This window comes from Antennarius striatus, chromosome 18, assembly GCF_040054535.1.
Source record: "Antennarius striatus isolate MH-2024 chromosome 18, ASM4005453v1, whole genome shotgun sequence".
NCBI classification, from domain to species: Eukaryota; Metazoa; Chordata; class Actinopteri; order Lophiiformes; family Antennariidae; genus Antennarius; species Antennarius striatus.
The window spans coordinates 8,699,818-8,718,942 of record NC_090793.1 but is presented as its reverse complement, the minus strand read 5'-3'; the positions used below and the strand labels follow the sequence as shown (position 1 = coordinate 8,718,942).

The 19,125-nt window shown below is 43.3% G+C and overlaps 1 protein-coding gene across 1 annotated transcript in view; it reads right to left on the bottom strand.

The window, feature by feature from the left end:
• Positions 1 to 1,254: 1,254 nt before the first annotated feature.
• LOC137612500 (leucine-rich repeat and immunoglobulin-like domain-containing nogo receptor-interacting protein 3) overlaps positions 1,255 to 19,125 on the bottom strand; it is a 33,130-nt gene continuing 15,259 nt past the window's right edge. Inside the window, exons 2-4 of the mRNA XM_068341042.1 lie at positions 5,003 to 5,612; positions 4,120 to 4,863; positions 1,255 to 3,703 (exon numbers count right to left, since the gene is read on the bottom strand). Of these exons, the coding sequence (XP_068197143.1) occupies positions 3,134 to 3,703; positions 4,120 to 4,863; positions 5,003 to 5,557 (1,869 nt within the window). The 5' untranslated portion in view covers positions 5,558 to 5,612 and the 3' untranslated portion in view covers positions 1,255 to 3,133. The remainder of the gene's footprint in view (positions 3,704 to 4,119; positions 4,864 to 5,002; positions 5,613 to 19,125) is intronic.

Genomic DNA, 19,125 nt, shown 5'->3' with positions numbered 1-19,125 from the left:
GTAACGTCCTGTTCTCAACACAAAAATGGCGCCTGACTGTTGAAGGCAGCTTGAAAAGCAGGTCAATTCATTAATCTGTTCTCATTCAACCTCATGAATCTTAAGCAGTTGTTCAGTTATTTATTATGACACAGAATGTGGTTTCATCACTCCTCTCAAGAGGAAAAACATTTAGTTTGGAGAATTAATTTTGCAGATTCTCTCTTGCTTTTGGGAAATGATTTCCAAATCATAAACTAGTTTTTATACATTGATGCAGGTGCAGTAATGAATAATATATGTGGTTCTTAATTAACAGGAAACTGAATCTTTTATCATCCCTACTTCCTAACTAATCTCTCAGTTTGTGTGGAAAGTTTCCAATTTCTGATTTTGAGAATCAGGTTGTAAAATTAAATTTAAAATTTCTTTTGAAATGTCAAAAATGACATGAAACAAGATCCCTCAACAAACTGCTATATTCCCAATTTATAGTATGACTCAACAATATTTTCATCCGCTGTTCAATAAGCTGATGGTATTCCTGTTTTTCTCTCCACTTTCAGTGAGTTTAATGAATGAGTGTTGGTTCTGTTAGATATGCAGCTTTATGGCTAATAATTTGTCTAAATATGAAGAGCAAATCTCTGTGAAGTTAAGTTTGTTTTGTGCAACCAGTTTTGACCAGGTTGTGCATATATGTTAAATATTTATTAAAAATTAATAAGGTTGTTTTTTTCAATAAAAATAAATTTATTTTTTAATTAAATTAAATTCAAGGTTGCTTTTGTTTACTAGACACAAGATAAGGCCAATTGTTTGACTTTGTTAAAAAGGCATTTTTCTGGAGTAGATATGTGTTGTTTCACACCTCTTTCATGACAATTTACTTTCAAACTGGGTTAGGATATTATTTCCTTCAAAATTTGCTATTCAGTGGTGTTGACTGAGATGTGAGTGAGAGCTGCCTCCTGGTTGGGAATGTTATCAGGTGTTGAGAAGAGAACGGCCTGAAGGGCAAAGAATTCTAAACAATAACCAGCCAAAGAGCTGGGATGAATGACAATGGTGAAAATTAAAATGGACAAGCAAACAAGAAGCAACAGAACACTTCAAATGAAGTTCATGGTTGGGTTTTTTTTTTTCATTTTTAAAACCACAGTAACGACTCTCCACTATACTATGCACATGGTGTGGGTAGGGTTAACACGACTTCATATACATTTTAATTTTCAATCTCCAGCCAAGGACCCCTCCCAAAGGAGGACCCAGTGGGGGTGTGGGGATATCCAGGGTGAGGGGGGGATGCACTGGGCTAGGGGGGGCAGAGACATTCGCACACAGACCGTCTCAGAAACAGACAGAGCAGTCAGTGTAACACCTCGATCACTTTGTGTAGTTATTTATGTGTACCTGCTATTGTTGTTCCTGTCAATGAATCAATAACATCAAACTGCTTCTCAAGTTATGCATGTATGAATGCTGTGCGTGTGAATGATACTGTATGTGTGCAACTGTTAGTGAGGTTAATGTTGAATGTGCGCTAAAGTTATGTGTGCGATGGTTTATGTGCTGACTCCTATATTGGGGTGCAACTTAATGCTCGTCCATTGACAGCAGATGGTCATTGTGACATGTTGTAAGATGACAGTAATATATTATTATATAAGATATAACCGAATTGTTTATCTGTTACTATATAAAAACAACATACTTACACTATTGATTTTGTGTCTTCACAAACAAATTTACATGACTCTTTCTAGAGAATAAATCTGGATTTATGGCTCTACATACAGTATTGCTAGAACGTTTCATTTTCATGGAGTAAGTGTGTGTGTACTGACACTTACCCACTTTTCCTGAGAAAAAGTGCTATGCATGAGTGTGTGATGAGTGTGTGTTCATCCATTCATGTTACAGTGAACTCTGTCTACCTCTGAGTATGACCCAACTCTCCAGGCTGCTCCCCCCAGGCAGCACTGAGAGGATCAGGTATCTACCAACACAGCAGAGGGGAGGGATGGAGGGCGGAGGCCAGCAGGTTGACACTACGCTGTCTCTCCTGTTTGGTAGGAGGAAGACGAAGAAGAGGTTGCATCCCTTCTTCCTTTTCTTCCCATCCAGCAACTCTGCTGTGGCCTCCAGCTCTGTTCCCTTTCACTCTCTCTTCTGATGGTTGTAATTTTTGTTGTGGCGGTCCAGGACTGGAGGGCTTGACTTCCTAACCAAACCGCTCCAGCCATGGGCAGCCACAGCGGCTCACGGACCGTGTGCTCGTCCCAAACTCACACAGCTGACATCGTTGTACAATCTCACAAAGAAAAAGTCAATTTGTGTTTGTTTGTTTGTTTGTTTGTCATTTGTGTGGATGATCCAAATCCATTGCTTCTTGTCAGATATTGTCAGATCCTTGAAGATTTAGCTCATGTAAAAATTGGCATAAGAAACTGTTAATGCTAGAACCCTTCTCATCGTTCAGCTGTGGTCAAATGGATAAAGTTGGTTCTTATGTACTCTATAGAAAATAGAGTACATAAGTCCACATATAAACTGTCCTTCAAAACATTTTGTTTTATTCAGTGGTGTGAATTTACAGCTTAACTCTCAATTGCGTTTCTACATGCATGATTGAAGACTTTACCAGAGCAGAACCACAAATGGTAGCAGGGTCTCTTTTAGACTTCTTTTTAAACCTCTGACTACACAGAATACAGAGAAGAAAAAATCTCATTTTCCAAAAATATAGCTGAAAGACAGGGCTATTAATGTTAGACAACTTCATAATCATGCTAATGTCCAAAACCTGTCTTTGATAATCAATTATTAATCAGTATTACATATTCTTATCAAGCATGGATAATCAATAGCACTTTGGAATCTATCAACACTGACGGTCCTTACACAATTCTTCAAGCATGCTTTTTTCCACAAGCTGAATAAAACCACTGAGAGAACTTAGGGTCATTTTGTTTTCTGTCTCAAATTAGAACAAATTGTGTCATGGCTCCACGTTTGAAGTGGACACTTAATTTGAATAAAATCATAGACAGGTACTTTCTTTGTGAGTTGGTGGCTGTGTGTGTTTGCGTGTGTCAAACACGTTTTTGGGACGTGCTCATGCCTCCCCCGAGGGACCCCTGGCTGCGTTGTTTCATATCATCTTCATGTTGAACTTCCTGGTCCCTCCTGAAGAGCCTCCAGTGGTGGGTTCAGATTTCCGGAAAGAGTACTCCACTGTGAAGTTGTTCTTGCGTTGGCCACGCCCCCGGCTCCACACGAACAACAGCAGGAAACAGAAGAGGACCACCCCCAAGAAGGTGATGCAACCCATTGCCGTGGAGACCAAGATGGTGGTCAGGTCCAAGGTGAACTTAAGAAATACACGTGTGCTGTTCAAATTTGTGTCGTTGAAGAAGTCGCCACTGTACAGAGAGCGGTTGAGAAAGAAGGCTGAGGCAGCATCTAGTGGCTGGCCACGCACTGTGAGTGTGGCGAAGTAGGTGTCATTGCCTCCAGCGTTGCTGGCAATGCAAATGTATGTTCCACTATCAGTAAGCTGGGCATAGCGGATTTCCAGGGTACCACTGGGCAGAACAGTAATGCGACCTGAACTCTTAGATGTGATCCGTCTGCGCTGAGGGGATATCCAGATAATAGCAGGTATGGGTTCACCATCAGCTCGGCACAGAAAACTCACTTGCTGGCCCTCACGAGCAACCACCTGCGGGAGGTGGAGGAGAGGATCCCAAAAGTTAATGAATGCAAGGTACATGAGACTACAGCAATCTCTCTCTTACTCACGTACTCACGAAGGTACTCACGAAGGTACTCACGAAGGTACTCACGTGATACCTGACAGCATCCGCTGCGTTCCTAGACTCACTTCAGATTATTTAAGAAACACTTTTCTAACAATACAAAAGTGTTTTAAACCGTCTATAAGAATGTGGGAAAAGGTAATGTGGAATTTTGTTTTTCACAGGTGGTCCTGGAAACCATTAACCGCGAGTAACGAGGGATTACTGTATATGCAAAACAAAATCTGATGACATTACAGAATACTTTTTGCAGAAGAAATTAACATAACTTCATAAAATGAAAGTGAGTATTAAACCTAAATGCAGTCATCATTCTTACCTGCTGCAGCTTACGGTTGCGAATCTTAGGCTTCTGGCATGTAAAGTGATCGAAGAGTGCAGAATCGGTGAAGGCGCTGAGGCTGACCCCTTGCACTTCCACCGGCCCTGCACACACCGGCACTCTGCCGTCAAAGTTGAGGGTCTTGCGTCTTTGCAGGATCCACAAAAGACGGCAGTCACACATCAGGGGGTTCCCATCCACTCTGAGGGTTTCCAGACTGTTAACAGAGTGGAAGGAGCCCTCTTCCAGACTCTTCAGGTCATTTGAGGAGAAGTTGAGGACTCTGATCTGTCGTAGGCCCCCAAGGGCATGGGGCTCCACTGTCACCAATCCGGTGCTTACCATTATGAGCTCTTTCAGCCTTAGCAAATCCTTGAAGGCCCAGGGCTCTAGACTGGTGATGGGATTGTAGGACAGGTTGAGGTGGGTGAGGTGCACTAGGTTTTTGAAAGAAGCCGAAGGGACAGACGTGATGTTGGTATTGGTAATTGAGAGCCAATGGAGATCCAAACCCTGGAAACTAAGGGGGGAGATATACTCAAGGTACGGCCAGTGATCGATGTCTAGACCCCGCAGATTGGAGAGTTTGCGGAAGTTTTGGTCGTCCAGGGCCATAATGCTAAGGTGACGGAGGCGAAGAGTGACCAGGCTGCGGAGGTAAGAGAGTGTCTGCCCAGCGATGGATGTCAGGTTGCAACGCTCTATTGTGAGGTCTTCTAGTCCTAGCAGCCCTGAAAATGCCTAGAAATCAGGAAAACAAAGATGTCATCATATGGGATCTAATTTCCAGGGAGGATTTTTAAAATTCATGTAAATTATTCTCATCTTTAAGTTGTAATTTGTAACCTAGTAATGATGCAGACAACGATAGAGAGCTTACCTTATGGGATATGTAAACCAAGTCATTATCTCCCACCTCTAAATGTTTCAGACTCCTCAGATCCTGGAAGGTGTAATCCAGTAAAATGACCATCTTGTTCTCACTAAGATCAAGACTGGTCAGATTCCCTAGCTTTGCAAAAGCCCCCATGGGCACTAACTTCAGCTGATTCCCTCTTAACTTCAGCACTTTAAGACTTTGGAGGGTGGCGAAGGCATTAGGCTCTAAAGTGGAAATAAGATTTTCACTGAGGTCCACTTCTTCAAGCCGTGGGTAGGGTGTCAAGTCACCCGTCTGCACCCAGCGGAGCCGGTTCTTGCTGAGGTCCAGTAGTTTTGTTTCTGTGGGAATGCCCTCAGGGATGTTAGTGAGCCGCCGCCGCTGACACGACACTGACCTCAGTTGAGCCGAGCATTCACATCGTGGAGGACAGGCATGACTACTTCTTGGCAGCGTCAAAGTTAATATGGCAACCAGAGAAGCACCAAGGACCAATCGCCACACCCTTGGCCATGGCACTAAGGCACGCCCCCCAGGGCCAGGAGAGCCAATCATGGCCCTGGTCCTCTGACTCCTCGCCTGTCACAGGCAGGGTCAGTGCACCATATACCTACAAGACAACACACAGAGAAGGTAGAAAGAAACAACGGAACAAAGACATCATTTTCCAAGCTCATAAAAATTACATGCAGAGCTGTATATTATCAATGCTTCTTGAGCGATATTATACAGAAAGCTATGGAGATTTCAGACATATCATGATATGACAATACAACTGATGAGACCTCATTAAAGGAACATAAATCTGAGAACAATATTTAAGACATTTTGTCTTTTCACTAATTCATCTAAGATTTGAGTTGAGGAACTGGGACAATGATGTGCCAAATGAAAGAGCCTTTTTCCTCAGTTGAATTCATGCATGTTCCATCTCCTCAACTTTCCTTACAGCTCCGATATTGCCTGCTCCATTTTGACAAACACGATGAATTTATCATTACCATGCATAAACGCAGACTGAGCTCTTCAACAGTCAGGCAATGCGTGGAAGCTATGTTTGCTGTCCGTGTGATATGAGGTGAGATGAAACACTATGAATTCAATAATTAGATCATGTATGTGCTAGTATGAATTTGTTGAGCACGTCCTTTTGCTGGGTAATAATTAAAATTTGCTTTGGTCCTCCTTTCACAAGATGAGATGAATCACTCATGCTTTAAAATTCCTTCAGGCAACCTGTCATCTCTCCCACTCACTGTTTTCAACTCAGAGACAAGTTAAAGAGCAGCTTTCTGTCCATCTAACAGAAAAATGCTGATTAACTCAAACGCATCAAGCTGCGAACCCCAGATGTTAACTCTTGACTTCTTCCTTGGTTGTTTGCACTCGGATGAAGTGGAAATGGGAGAGAATATATCTCTTTCTATCTCTCTATCAGAATGCATCACCAGGGAGCATCATGTTAAAATGCATTCTGATGCTGGCAGTTCAGGGAGGCAAGGAAAACTCTTTAATAATATATGGGATGGTTTGAACTGAATGGGCAGCGCTCAGAGGGCAAGTCTCACAGTTAAAAGAGGTAAAAGTTGTGAGGTTCTGTCTTCAGTTTGAGCTTTGCCTCAAGACTCTTTCTAGCAAGTTGGACAGAGAATACAACCCTCTGAAAACCCAATCATACCTGACAGGTTCAACATATTGGCATCAATGGATTTGATGGGATTTAAGCTAAATTAAAATCATGGCAGACACTTCTTTGCACACAGGCACACTTACATATTCTCACACATGATCACACACAACCTTCACTTATAAACACACACACACACACACACACACACACACACACACACACACACACACACACACACACACACACACACACACATCTACACGTCTCATCTACTGAGCCTCAGGGTGGATAAGTCCTATAATTTCTGGCACCCCTGGAAAATACTTTGTTTACATCCATATGAAGGATCTGGTTGAAATCTGGTGCATTTTTTCCTCATACTGGGAAAGAAAAACACAGGCATAGAAAAGCCGTTGTGCAGATTGTTGCACAAATTGACCCAGTTCTCAACTCAGCAACAGAGCACTGCGAGCGGCAAAAACTCACTATGACCACAACAGCAGAGCAGCAAATCTTGGTATCTCAGTAGAATATAACCAGGGGGCTCTCATTTATACACACAAAAAGACCTGAAAGAAGCCTCAGTCATGCTAAATGTATGTAGTAGTACAAATTTTGGTGAAGATTATGCACAAAAAATTAAACTGTTACGCATTCTAACAAATATTTCAGAGATGGGGAAAGTTGGTGATGCAAATGGTGAAGTGGTGAACTGAAGAAGATTTCATATTGTTAGTTGTCACAAATTCACATTCAAATATCAAATGATAATTAGAAAACAATTATACTTGCTCCAGCAGTGAGTCATAACTATTCCACAAACACACTCCATTTAGAAGAGATGTATATCAACTCAAATAGAAGTCTGCTAAGAATTCCAGCAGGGCTGTCTCGCCACCTGCACATATGGATCATGTAAAGTCAGTGACAGCTCTCACTCGATCATCATTGTCCCACTTACGAACCCCAATTACAATGGGGGCAGAGTTCACCATCACCAGTTCAATATTCCAAATATTTTCCCAACGTATGTAGAGAAGGCTCTTCATTGATCTTTCTGTGGACATCTGCAACATTAATAATTCTGTCTTCAATTTTTATTTGCATGAACTAAAATGTAAGATCAAAATGTCAGATTTATCACGATGATATAACATGCTGAAATTAGCATTTAGGTCAAGGTGCTGCTGTGCTTGAGCCTCCGGCATAAAGTCTTGGTCTTGTTGTGAGTGCCCATAAGAATCTGTTTGGCTCTTCTGCAGTCTGATGGATGTAACCTGTCTCCACAGGCCCTCCGAGAGTCATCCTATGGGTCAGTAGCAGTCACAGCGTGAATCAATGAGCTGACATCTCGGAGACACACGAGGTCCTCGCTAGTGGCCTCAAGGACAGATAGGGTTTCTTCTAACACACACACACACACACACACACACACACACACACACACACACACACACACACACACACACACACACACACACACACACACACACACACACACACACACACACACACACACACACACACACACACACACACACACACACACACACACACACACTAAACATATGAACCCACAATAAGAAAGTGAATAAGTGCACACCTTAACTCTCTCTGGGAAAATACTGTAACTTTTTACTGCTTTGTCCAGCATGCTACACGCTCTAAGAATCTGAAAGTTCTACTTAAAGATCAGGAGACTATATCACAGCTAGGTACTGTAGTCCTCAAATCTGCGTGAAACAACAAATGAATTAACAGTTGTCATGTTAAAGCAACAGCAGTGGCAAATCCCAGGTCTATCTGGAGTGTGAGGAGGGCACACCCAGGCCAGCTGTGCAAAGACAGAGAGAAGAATTAGTGAAAAATTAGCCCAGGAGCTAAAAATAACCAACTTTTAGACACTGACCCAATGAACAGATGTTGGCCAACAGCAGCCGTTTCTGATCTCACATGCATTATCAATCAGCAGAGGTACAAGACTGTGACATGGACAGACGTCTCAACACTGATTCAGGATAGTCAAAATAGATTCTCCCAAAATAACACGTAGAATGAGCAGGAAAAATAAGATTGTCTGGTGAGTATTCTTGTGTCTAACTGGAAATAGGTCATGCATGTTGACTGGTAACCTTCATAAACTTTTATATTTGCCCAGCAGAGCGAGGATCTCCTCAAATGTATCCTTCCATAGTTGAGCTTTGTCTGCTCTCTCTCTCTCTCTCTCTCTCTCTCTCTCTCTCTCTCTCTCTCTCTCTCTCTCTCTCTCTCTCTCTCTCTCCCTCTCTCTCTCTCTCTCTCTCTCTCTCTCTCTCTCTCTCTCTCTCTCTCTCTCTCTCTCTCTCTCTCTCTTTCTCTCCCTCTCTCTCTCTCTCTTGTCATAACAGAAAAATATGATTCAAAAAAGATTTAAAAAAATCCTGCAAGACACAAAAGGTTCAAAGGCCGAAGTACAAAATTTCTTTCCTGACCTCAACATGTTTCTGGACACCATCCGTTTTTATTTGAAAAAACAGTTTTTACAAGAAAAGAGGTTTTTAGATTGGAGCAACTAATGACAAATATAAAGTAGCATGAGTGTGGATAATGATTAGTTGATTTGTGAATTTAGTCTGCTTTTTTTAAAAACCTGTGTTTCAAGTACTTTGAATGGGAATGGAGCAGGGGACATGAAGACAAGAGCATCTGTTTTTACTTTGATAAATGTTAAAAGGTTAGATGTTTTCTTTGTTCAGGAAACACACAGTAATGTTGAAAATCCTACCAGTGTTTGTTTTAGAGATGTGACTTCCTTTTTCAATCAATCAATAAAGTTTTATTTATAAAGCGCTTAATCATGGCAACAGACATTTCAAATTCTCTTTTGGAATTTGCATCAACGTGATTATCTAGTAATTTGGCTTTTATCAATAAATGTGATTTTAAAAATCAAAAAATGAAATATCTCTCTCTCTCTCTCCCTCTTTCTCTCTTCATTCAGCGTGACTGGTCCAGGAGTTATTACCAGGTTATTGCCTCTGTCAGCTCTGGTCTATTTTTCTGTCTGTCAGTATGATTACAAAAATATTGTTCATAAAACAATGTATTGGAAATGCTAGACATGTACACAGACCTGCAAAAATGACTGAAAGCTCTGCCGTACAAATCTAATTCCTGGGTACCCTTTTAAAATCAACAGCACAGAACAAGATCCCAGTACTGATGCAGCATATCTACATTGCAGAATGTAATGAACTCAACAGAGACAGTAACTTGTGAAACCGGATAGTGCATCATTGTTTTTGTGGTTTTTCCGTCCATTGGCTTCTGTTCACAATGGCTATCAGGCTGAAAACATATTGTCATACACACACTGGGACCATGTTATCAATGTTAATGGCACCTCGATAATTTTCACTAGCTCTATTGAGGAGCCTTTTAGTTAGAGGAAAGGTTTTGTATTCCAAACATGACATTTTTATATTATTGGTGCAGTTTGATTTGTCATGACAGTTTGAGCTTTTCACTTCTATCTGCCTATAAGTACAGTGTGGAATCTGTGCTTAGTCACCCTATTTTAATCCTCTAGTCAAGTGTGAAGTGCAGCTTAGCAGGTCTTGTGCAGCATCGCAGAGGGAGCATAGATCCAAGGAGAGAAGACAGATGTGGTAAATCTGTTCATGAAGCCATAATAATCTCAACCAAATCAATATGAGGCTTCTTTTCTAAGTCCAGAAAGTCAAATTGAGTTGAACTGTTTCCCTTTTAAAGAAAGTTTTTGTCAAAAGAATCAAGTTATTACTGAAGAGGTGAAAAATGTCCAGAATAAGATCTCAAAACAAAAAAGAAAAAAATAAAGCAAAAGAAGAAATAAAAAAAATCAAAGGAATACAAACATTTGTCAATATTTGCCAAGTTATATAATGACAGTAAACTACAGTTTCCATGTAGAAACTCATTACAGAACTCTGGGCCACGAGGTCCTACTATAGCTACATCCTCACCGTTGAACAAGTGTGAGTCACTGAAGCAGCGAGTGTGAACTGATTGGGACTGACTGTTTGACCTTTAGCTGATTAAAGACAAATAAGAGGACTTTGATTTGACTGCTGAAGCTGTTACATAGTTGTATATGAGTGTATGAGACACACATCCATCCATCCATCAGTCCCTCCATCCATCCATCCATCCATTTTCCTCTGCTTATTCGAGGTAGTGTTGCCGTGGCAGCAGACTTAGAGGAGTATCTCAATCATCTGTCTTGCTGGCAACATCTTCCAGCTGCTCCTTGGGGATCCCGAGGCTTTCCCAGGCCAGATGATATATGTAATCCCTCCAGCAAGTTCTGGGTCTGCCCCAGGGACTCCTCAGACACTCTCAGAAAACTTGCAATGTGAGGCGATGCCTGAACCACCTCATCTGACTTCTTTCAGCATGAGAACGGTACTCAAGGTGTCCGTCAAAGCAAATCATTTGTTTTTGACATTGCTAAGATCTCAACGAAAGCAAACATCCTCTCTCAGTCACGTTATAATTCACTGACAACTTGAGTCTGTAAGCACAGCTACAGGATTACTGCACACACACTTCTAACCAAACACACACACACACACACACACACACACACACACACACACACACACACACACACACACACACACACACACACACACACACACACACACACACACACACACACACACACACACACACACACACACACACATCATCCTTTGGAGACCCAGTTGATGACTCTCTCCTCATACAGGGGACAATGTTTCATCAAAAATGAGAGATGCTGTCTGACTCCTGCAGCTTCCTGCTGTACTGTTTTGCCACTAACTAGATGATCCCTAAAATACTTGTCTGTTCTGAGCTGACGTGTGGCAGCATCTGTCCTGGAACTATACTATATGCTATTTTATGTTTCAAGCTAAGTCTTAATATGCATGCATATACAGTATGTTGCAATAGTTGTTTATCCTTGCTTTCTTTCTTTGAATAATTAATAGTGGATGTTTTATAAAGTAGCCAATAATGTCTCTGCTGCACCTTTTCTGCTCTCTGTATATTTTTTGGTCATCGTCTTCCTGTAGCTCCCAACTAACTTGAATTTTTTGATCACTAAATAGTAAGATTCATACTAAGATTCAAATATGGTTGTTGTCCTCTAAGTTTATCATAGTTTACTGAAGCTATGACTAAAAGCATGTGAATATCTGTTTCGAAGAAATTCTATAATTCTAAAAAAACATTAAGAAACTGTAAAGATTAAAAAAAACTGAAACTATAATGACTGTAAATTTATAATGAAAGGTTTTACAGATTATGAAAGAATAAATCTCTCTCTCTCTCTCATTCTCTTTCTCTTTCTTCCTCTCTCTTTCACTATCTGTGTCTGTGTCTCTCTATAAGGTGAGGATAAAAGATAACATATCTGCTGCTGGCCCGGCCTCAGCCTATTGTCAGCTAGGATAGGCTCCAGCGTAAACCCATGAGGTGGATCCGGATAAGCGGCTGAAGACGAGATGATTGCTCTTTGTCTTGTCTTCAAGAAAATAAATGAATGAATATCTGCTGTCATTCTCAGTCCTCTTAGACTCTGACAACTTTGGTCTGTGGCACAACAACAGGATCAGACCTATACTCCTAATCAAACACGGATGTCTTCACCCTAGCTGATGACGGTTTCCTCTCACAAGGATGATGTTTCACCAATCACAAGATACATTTTCTGACTGATTCAACCTCCCACTCTACTGTTTTTCTGGTTTACTCTTTTACTGTTTTGCCTTGAACCAGGCGATCCCTAAAATACTTCACAGTTGCATACGATTTGTCTGCATGGATGCATGTCTGTATCCTTCCTGAGAAGCACGATAAAATGTCATGCTGTCATCACTGAGTTTCTTTACAAGAAGTAGCACAAGATAGGGAATCCAAACTCCAGCCTCAGTTCTACAACTCCAAAGTCATCCAAAATCACATTGAAAGATGACATCCACGGAGGATGCACAGCGCATGAAAAAAATGGTTGTTGGCCACAGAAGACAAATGTCAAAACAAAGACAAGCAGAAACAAGCTGTGATGAAATCCCGCAAGGAAAAAATAATAGAACTAAATAACAGATATGTGTTGTTTATTATTTCATAACTGGTTACTTCAAAAAACACTGCACCACCACTCAAAAAATTAGTTGGTCTAATAATATTGAACAAGACGTAACTGATGACATGACATGCACATGACATGCAGAACGTATATATACGTGTGTGTGTGTGTGTGTACACATATACATCTATATACATATACAGTATGTCCAAGGAACCATCACCTTAACGTGGTGGAGAGGTTTGTGTGCCCTAAGGATCCTGGGAGCTATGTTGTCGGGAGTCTTGTACTCCTGGTAGGGTCACCCAAGGCAAACAGGTCTCAGGTGAAGGGCCAGACAAAGAATGGTTCAAATATCCCATGAAAAACGGAAAAGGGAAAACTGTGACCCTGCCCGGAGGAAGCCCGGGGCCCACGTCTGGAGCCAGGCCTGGACGGAGGGCCCGTCAGCGAGCGCCTGGTGGCCGGGTCTGCCACGGGGCCCGGCCGGGCTTAGCCCGAAAAGGCAACGTGGATTCTTCCCACCCCTGTGGACCCACCACCCGCAGGGCAGACCGATGGGGTCGGGTGCGCTGCCATATGGGTGGCAGTGACGACAGGGGGTCACGACGGACCAGACCCGGGCGGCAGAAGTTGGATTTGGGGACGTGGAATGTCACCTCACTGGCGGGGAAGGAGCCGGAACTTGTGTTGGAGGTGGAGCGCTACCAGTTGGATCTGGTGGGGCTTACCTCCACGCATAGCCTCGGTTCTGGATCCAAACTCCTGGATAGGGGTTGGACCTTGTTTTACTCCGGAGTTGCGTCAGGCGTGAGGCGCAGGGCGGGTGTGGGGATACTCACAAGCCCCCGGCTGAGCGCCGCTGTGTTGGAGTTTACCCCGGTGGATGAGAGGGTCGCTTCCCTACGCCTTAAGGCTGTGGGGGGGGAAACTCTGACTGTTGTTTGTGCATATGCACCAAATATCAGTTCAGAGTATTCGGCCTTCTTGGGGTCCCTAAATGGGGTCCTTCAAGGGATCCCTGCAGGGGACTCCATTGTTCTCCTGGGGGACTTCAACGCACACGTCGGCAATGATGGAGACACTTGGAGGGGCGTGATTGGGAGGAATGGCCTCCCTGATCTGAACCCGAGCGGTGTTATGTTGTTGGACTTCTGTGCTAGTCACGGATTGTTCATAACTAACACCATGTTCGAACACAAGGATGCTCATAAGTGTACCTGGTACCAGAGCACCCTGGGTCGGAGGTCAATGATTGATCTTGTGATCGTATCATCTGATCTTCGACCGTGTGTTTTGGACACTCGGGTGAAGAGAGGGGCAGAGCTGTCAACTGATCACCACCTGGTGGTGAGTTGGGTCCGTTGGCGGAGGAAACCTTTGGATAGACCTGGTAAGCCCAAACGAGTAGTGCGGGTGAACTGGGAACGTCTGGAGGAGGACTCTGTCCGTGAGGCCTTCAATTCACACCTCCGAAGGAGCTTCTCGTGCATCCCTGTGGAGGCTGGGGGCATTGAACCTGAATGGTCGATGTTCAAAGCTTCCATTGCTGAAGCTGCAGCTGAGAGCTGTGGTCTCAAGGTCTTGGGTGCCTCAAGGGGCGGTAACCCTCGAACACCGTGGTGGACCCCGGTGGTCAGGGAAGCCGTCCGACTAAAGAAGGAGGCCTTCAGGGGCATGTTGTCCCTGGGGACTCCTGAAGCAGTTGCAGGGTACCGACAGGCCAAAAGGACTGCAGCCTCGGCTGTGATGGAGGCAAAACAGAGGGTGTGGGAGGAGTTCGGAGAGGCCATGGAGAAGGACTATCGGACGGCACCAAAGTTGTTCTGGAGGACTGTCCGACACCTCAGGAGGGGGAAACGGGGAACCATCCAAGCTGTATACAGCAAAGATGGGACACTGTTGACCTCGACTGAGGAGGTTGTCGGTCGGTGGAAGGAACACTTTGAGGAACTCCTGAATCCAACTACCCCAACTGACCCGTCCTCTGTTGCAGAGGCAGAGCTGGAGGATGATGGGGGATCAGAGTCAATCTCTCGGGGCGAAGTCACCGAGGTAGTTAAACAACTGCACGGTGGCAAAGCCCCGGGTATTGATGAGATTCGCCCGGAAATGCTGAACGCTCTGGGTGTTGAGGGGCTGTCGTGGATGACACGCCTCTTTAACATTGCGTGGAAATCTGGGACAGTGCCGAAAGAGTGGCAGACTGGGGTGGTGGTTCCTCTTTTTAAAAAGGGGGACCAGAGGGTGTGTGCCAACTACAGGGGCATCACACTCCTCAGCCTCCCTGGGAAAGTTTACTCCAAGGTGCTGGAAAGGAGGGTCCGGCCGATTGTCGAGCCTCAGATTGAGGAGGAACAATGTGGGTTCCGTCCTGGTCGTGGAACAACGGACCAGCTTTTTACTCTCACAGGGATCCTAGAGGGGGCTTGGGAGTATGCCCATCCAGTCTACATGTGTTTTGTGGACTTGGAGAAGGCATATGATCGTGTCCCCAGGGATATACTGTGGGAAATACTGCGGGAGTATGGAGTGAGGGGGCCTCTTTTCAGGGCCATCCAATCCCTGTATGCCCAAAGTGAGAGCTGCGTTCGGGTTCTCGGCAGTAAGTCGGACTTGTTCCGAGTAGCTGTTGGCCTTCGCCAGGGCTGCGCTTTATCACCAATTCTGTTTGTGATTTTCATGGACAGGATATCGAGGCGTAGTCGTGGTGAGGAGGCTTTACAGTTTGGTGGCTTGAGGATTGCATCACTGCTTTTTGCAGATGATGTGGTCCTGTTTGCGTCATCAGCCTGTGACCTGCAGCGCTCACTGGTCCGGTTTGCAGCCGAGTGTGAAGCGGCGGGGATGAGGATTAGCACCTCCAAATCTGAGGCCATGGTCCTCAGCAGGAAACCGGTGGAATGCCTTCTCCAAGTGGGGAATGAGGTCCTTCCACAAGTGAAGGAGTTTAAGTATCTTGGGGTCCTGTTCACGAGTGAGGGAACAATGGAGCGTGAGATTGGACGGAGAATTGGGGCAGCAGGAGCGGTATTGCAGTCGCTTTACCGCACTGTTGTCACAAAGAGGGAGCTAAGCCGAGAGGCAAAGCTCTCCATCTACCGTTCAATCTTCGTTCCTACCCTCACCTATGGTCATGAGCAATGGGTCATGACCGAAAGAGCGAGATCGCGGATACAAGCGGCTGAAATGGGCTTTCTCAGACGGATAGCTGGTGTCTCCCTTAGAGATAAGGTGAGAAACACTGCTGTTCGCGAGGAGCTCAGAGTAGAGCCGCTGCTCCTTCGCGTGGAAAGGAGTCAGTTGAGGTGGTTTGGGCATCTGGTGCGGATGCCTCTGGGACGCCTCCCTAGGGAGGTGTTTCTGGCACGTCCAGCTGGGAGGAGACCTCGGGGCAGACCCAGGACCAGGTGGAGGGATTATATCTCAACACTGGCCTGGGAACGCCTTGGGATCCCCCAGTCAGAGCTGGTGGATGTGGCCCGGGAAAGGGAAGTTTGGGGCTCCCTGTTGAAGCTGCTGCCCCCGCGACCCGATTCCGGATAAGCGGTGGAAGATGGATGGATGGATGGACATATACAGTATATATATATATATAAATATATGTTATATCATATCACTAGCGGGAACCCGTGGAAATTCCACGATAAAACAATAATATCAGACTTCATACCAAACGTATGAAAACAAATGTATTTGTATTATAAACCAAGCGCACCCATCACAGAGTTCTCCCACCAGCAGGCAGCGCATCCCGGTCTGACCAAGAACTAGTGTCGGAATGTGAATGAATGAATGAATGAATCAATAAATAAATAAATAAATATATAAACTTTATGACCCATAAAGAAAGAAACAGATGAACAAATATCCAACTGTCAAGCATGTTTATTAATGCGTCTTCAACATGGAGCTGTTATACATCAGAAAATAGCCAGTTTAACTCCGTCCATTCTGTATGTACATGTAGACATGGGTCACACACACTAACGTCACAGCGGTTTTCGTCGCAGGGAGACGCCCCTTGGATAGAAGAAGCTTTGGTTACACAGTCCACATGACAACGCAGACCTGGCGTTTTCACAAAACTTCATTTTGGCTGGCGTTTTCGTCCCAGATATCTGCATTGTCGTGTGAACGAAAGGTGTAACCACAACAAAAAGTCTCGCTGGCCGATGCCTTACGCCATATTGTTCACGTGATCCCTTCTGGCAGATGCGTTGTGATTGGTTGGGCGGTAATGGGTGAAGTTAAAGCGTGACACCGTGAGGCTTTCAAGTGAGCTCATTCAAATATATAGGTGGGGAGATGATAGCTCCAATGTTGGGAGTGATTTGATGTAACCTTGACCGGGACAAGACAAAATAATTCTTCAGGTTTTATGTATAACTTTATCCTTCATTGCATTTATTACACACTAAATATCTGACCTAAAGTCATTATTTAAACATTAATTTTTATAAACTTTCAAAGACCACGATACATTAGCCTCAAGTCACCATAGATATAACATTTAGTGATACCTGACAACAATTGTCCATATTCATGGAATTTATCAATGTTGGGGCATGTTATCAGTTTTCTTTGTCTAATCTTCAGAAGATTTACGTTTTCAACAGACTTGAATGGAGGAGAAGCAGCTATATGCCGTGGCTTTATTACTTGGTATTCTTTTCCGTTTTTTCCGTTTTGTATTTTGACTGCAGTTAATCTTATATAATATTAAGTTTATCCATAAATGGCCATGCCATGAGTTTCAATGTTAACACTGTATAAGCAGGCTTGAGGAAGATGTGCATTCATTCACCTTTTATCTTGCTGCAATTTGACGCTGGTTTCAGGTGAACAACCTCATTAGCATGAAAAAAGAAATGAGTCATGGATTCCAAACTCGAAAAGATTAGCTTGAATTAACATAGAAATGTCGGTGTGTCGTGGGTTGGTCCTCATTTGACCCCAAAGCTGCCATTGGAATCAAGGTGCTCTCTTGTTCCTGGTACCGATCAGCAGGGAAGATTTTGCATCAAATGCGTCCCTGAAGATAAACATGCAAAATTTTGTAGCCGTGTTTCTTTGATGCCTTCTGTTAGTTTGAACTTTGCTTATTTTTGTGCCCACTCAGTACTGATGTTATTTTTCTCTCTAATGATGAGCAACATTGCTGTGTAGTCCACAGCCTATGACAAACATCAAGGACGTCTGTGTCTGTGTGTGCGTGTGTGTGTGTGTGTGTGTGTGTGTGTGTGTGTGTGTGTGTGTGTGTGTGTGTGTGTGTGTGTGTGTGTGTGTGTGTGTGTGGGTGGGCACATTTCAATCCTCTGCAGGGACGATATCAGTTTTTCATTTGCTGTAATTATTTTCTCTGCTCTGCTCAAACTACAAGAGACACAGAAACTCTGTTAAACTGTCCACCTGTAGGAACAGTAGACTAATAGTTTAATAGCAATGACTGTTAGACGTAAGTGGGTAGAAGCACTAGATGCTTCTGTGACACAGTGATGGTGTTTCAAACTTTGTGTGATGTGCATCGTGACAACTGAAAAGACTTTCGCAGTCATACTAATAATGCACAGAGGGATAGTGGGATTAAAGTGAAAAACAAAACAGCAGCAGCATCAAATGAATCACTTCAAACATTCTTTGTTCTTTTCAAAAGTAGAACAAACAGCTATGACTTTGTCTGTAACCCTGTTGTGTGTCCCATATGTTTCCCATCTGTCAGTCTGCTATTACCGGACCTGATGGAATAACTAGAGCTTAATATAGAAACATTTTAGTCTTTAGCATCCTTTTTTTGTATACAACAGTTTGTTCTTATCCTTCTTGTGTATAGTTATTAATGGTGTACAAAATTAATTAATATAGTGTATAGTTATTAATGAAATAACTGAAATTGAAATTATTCCAGGAGGTGACTTGTGCCCAGTTTTAAAGAATAAGTTGTGTTCTGTTTCTATATAACTCACTCTATCCAAATATGGCAGCAGGTCATGAAATGGAACGCACTTGCATAATAAATCAGTATGATCAGATCGAATCCTATGAAATTCCATCGTCGTTTGAATGTAGCATTTATAAACTTTCCCATTTTATCAATGACAAAAGTCCAAGATTTAAGTGTAAAAATTAGAAAAGTATCAACCTTAGATAAGAAATGTTTTTGTTCACTAATATAGACAGGAGTTGACCACGTCGGGCCGACCTCTTCTCCAGGACCCTGTCGCTGATGAGATTTTAAAGATCTCCCTAGTCTTGGAGCAGACGAGTTTGTTTGTTATGAAATGGGAAAGTAAAATGATCACAAAATGCTTTTCAGTACTGCTCAGACATAAAACATACTATACAACAAAATGTCAACACTGCATTGAGATTGCTTTGTTTAGTGAATGCCAGCATGCTTTC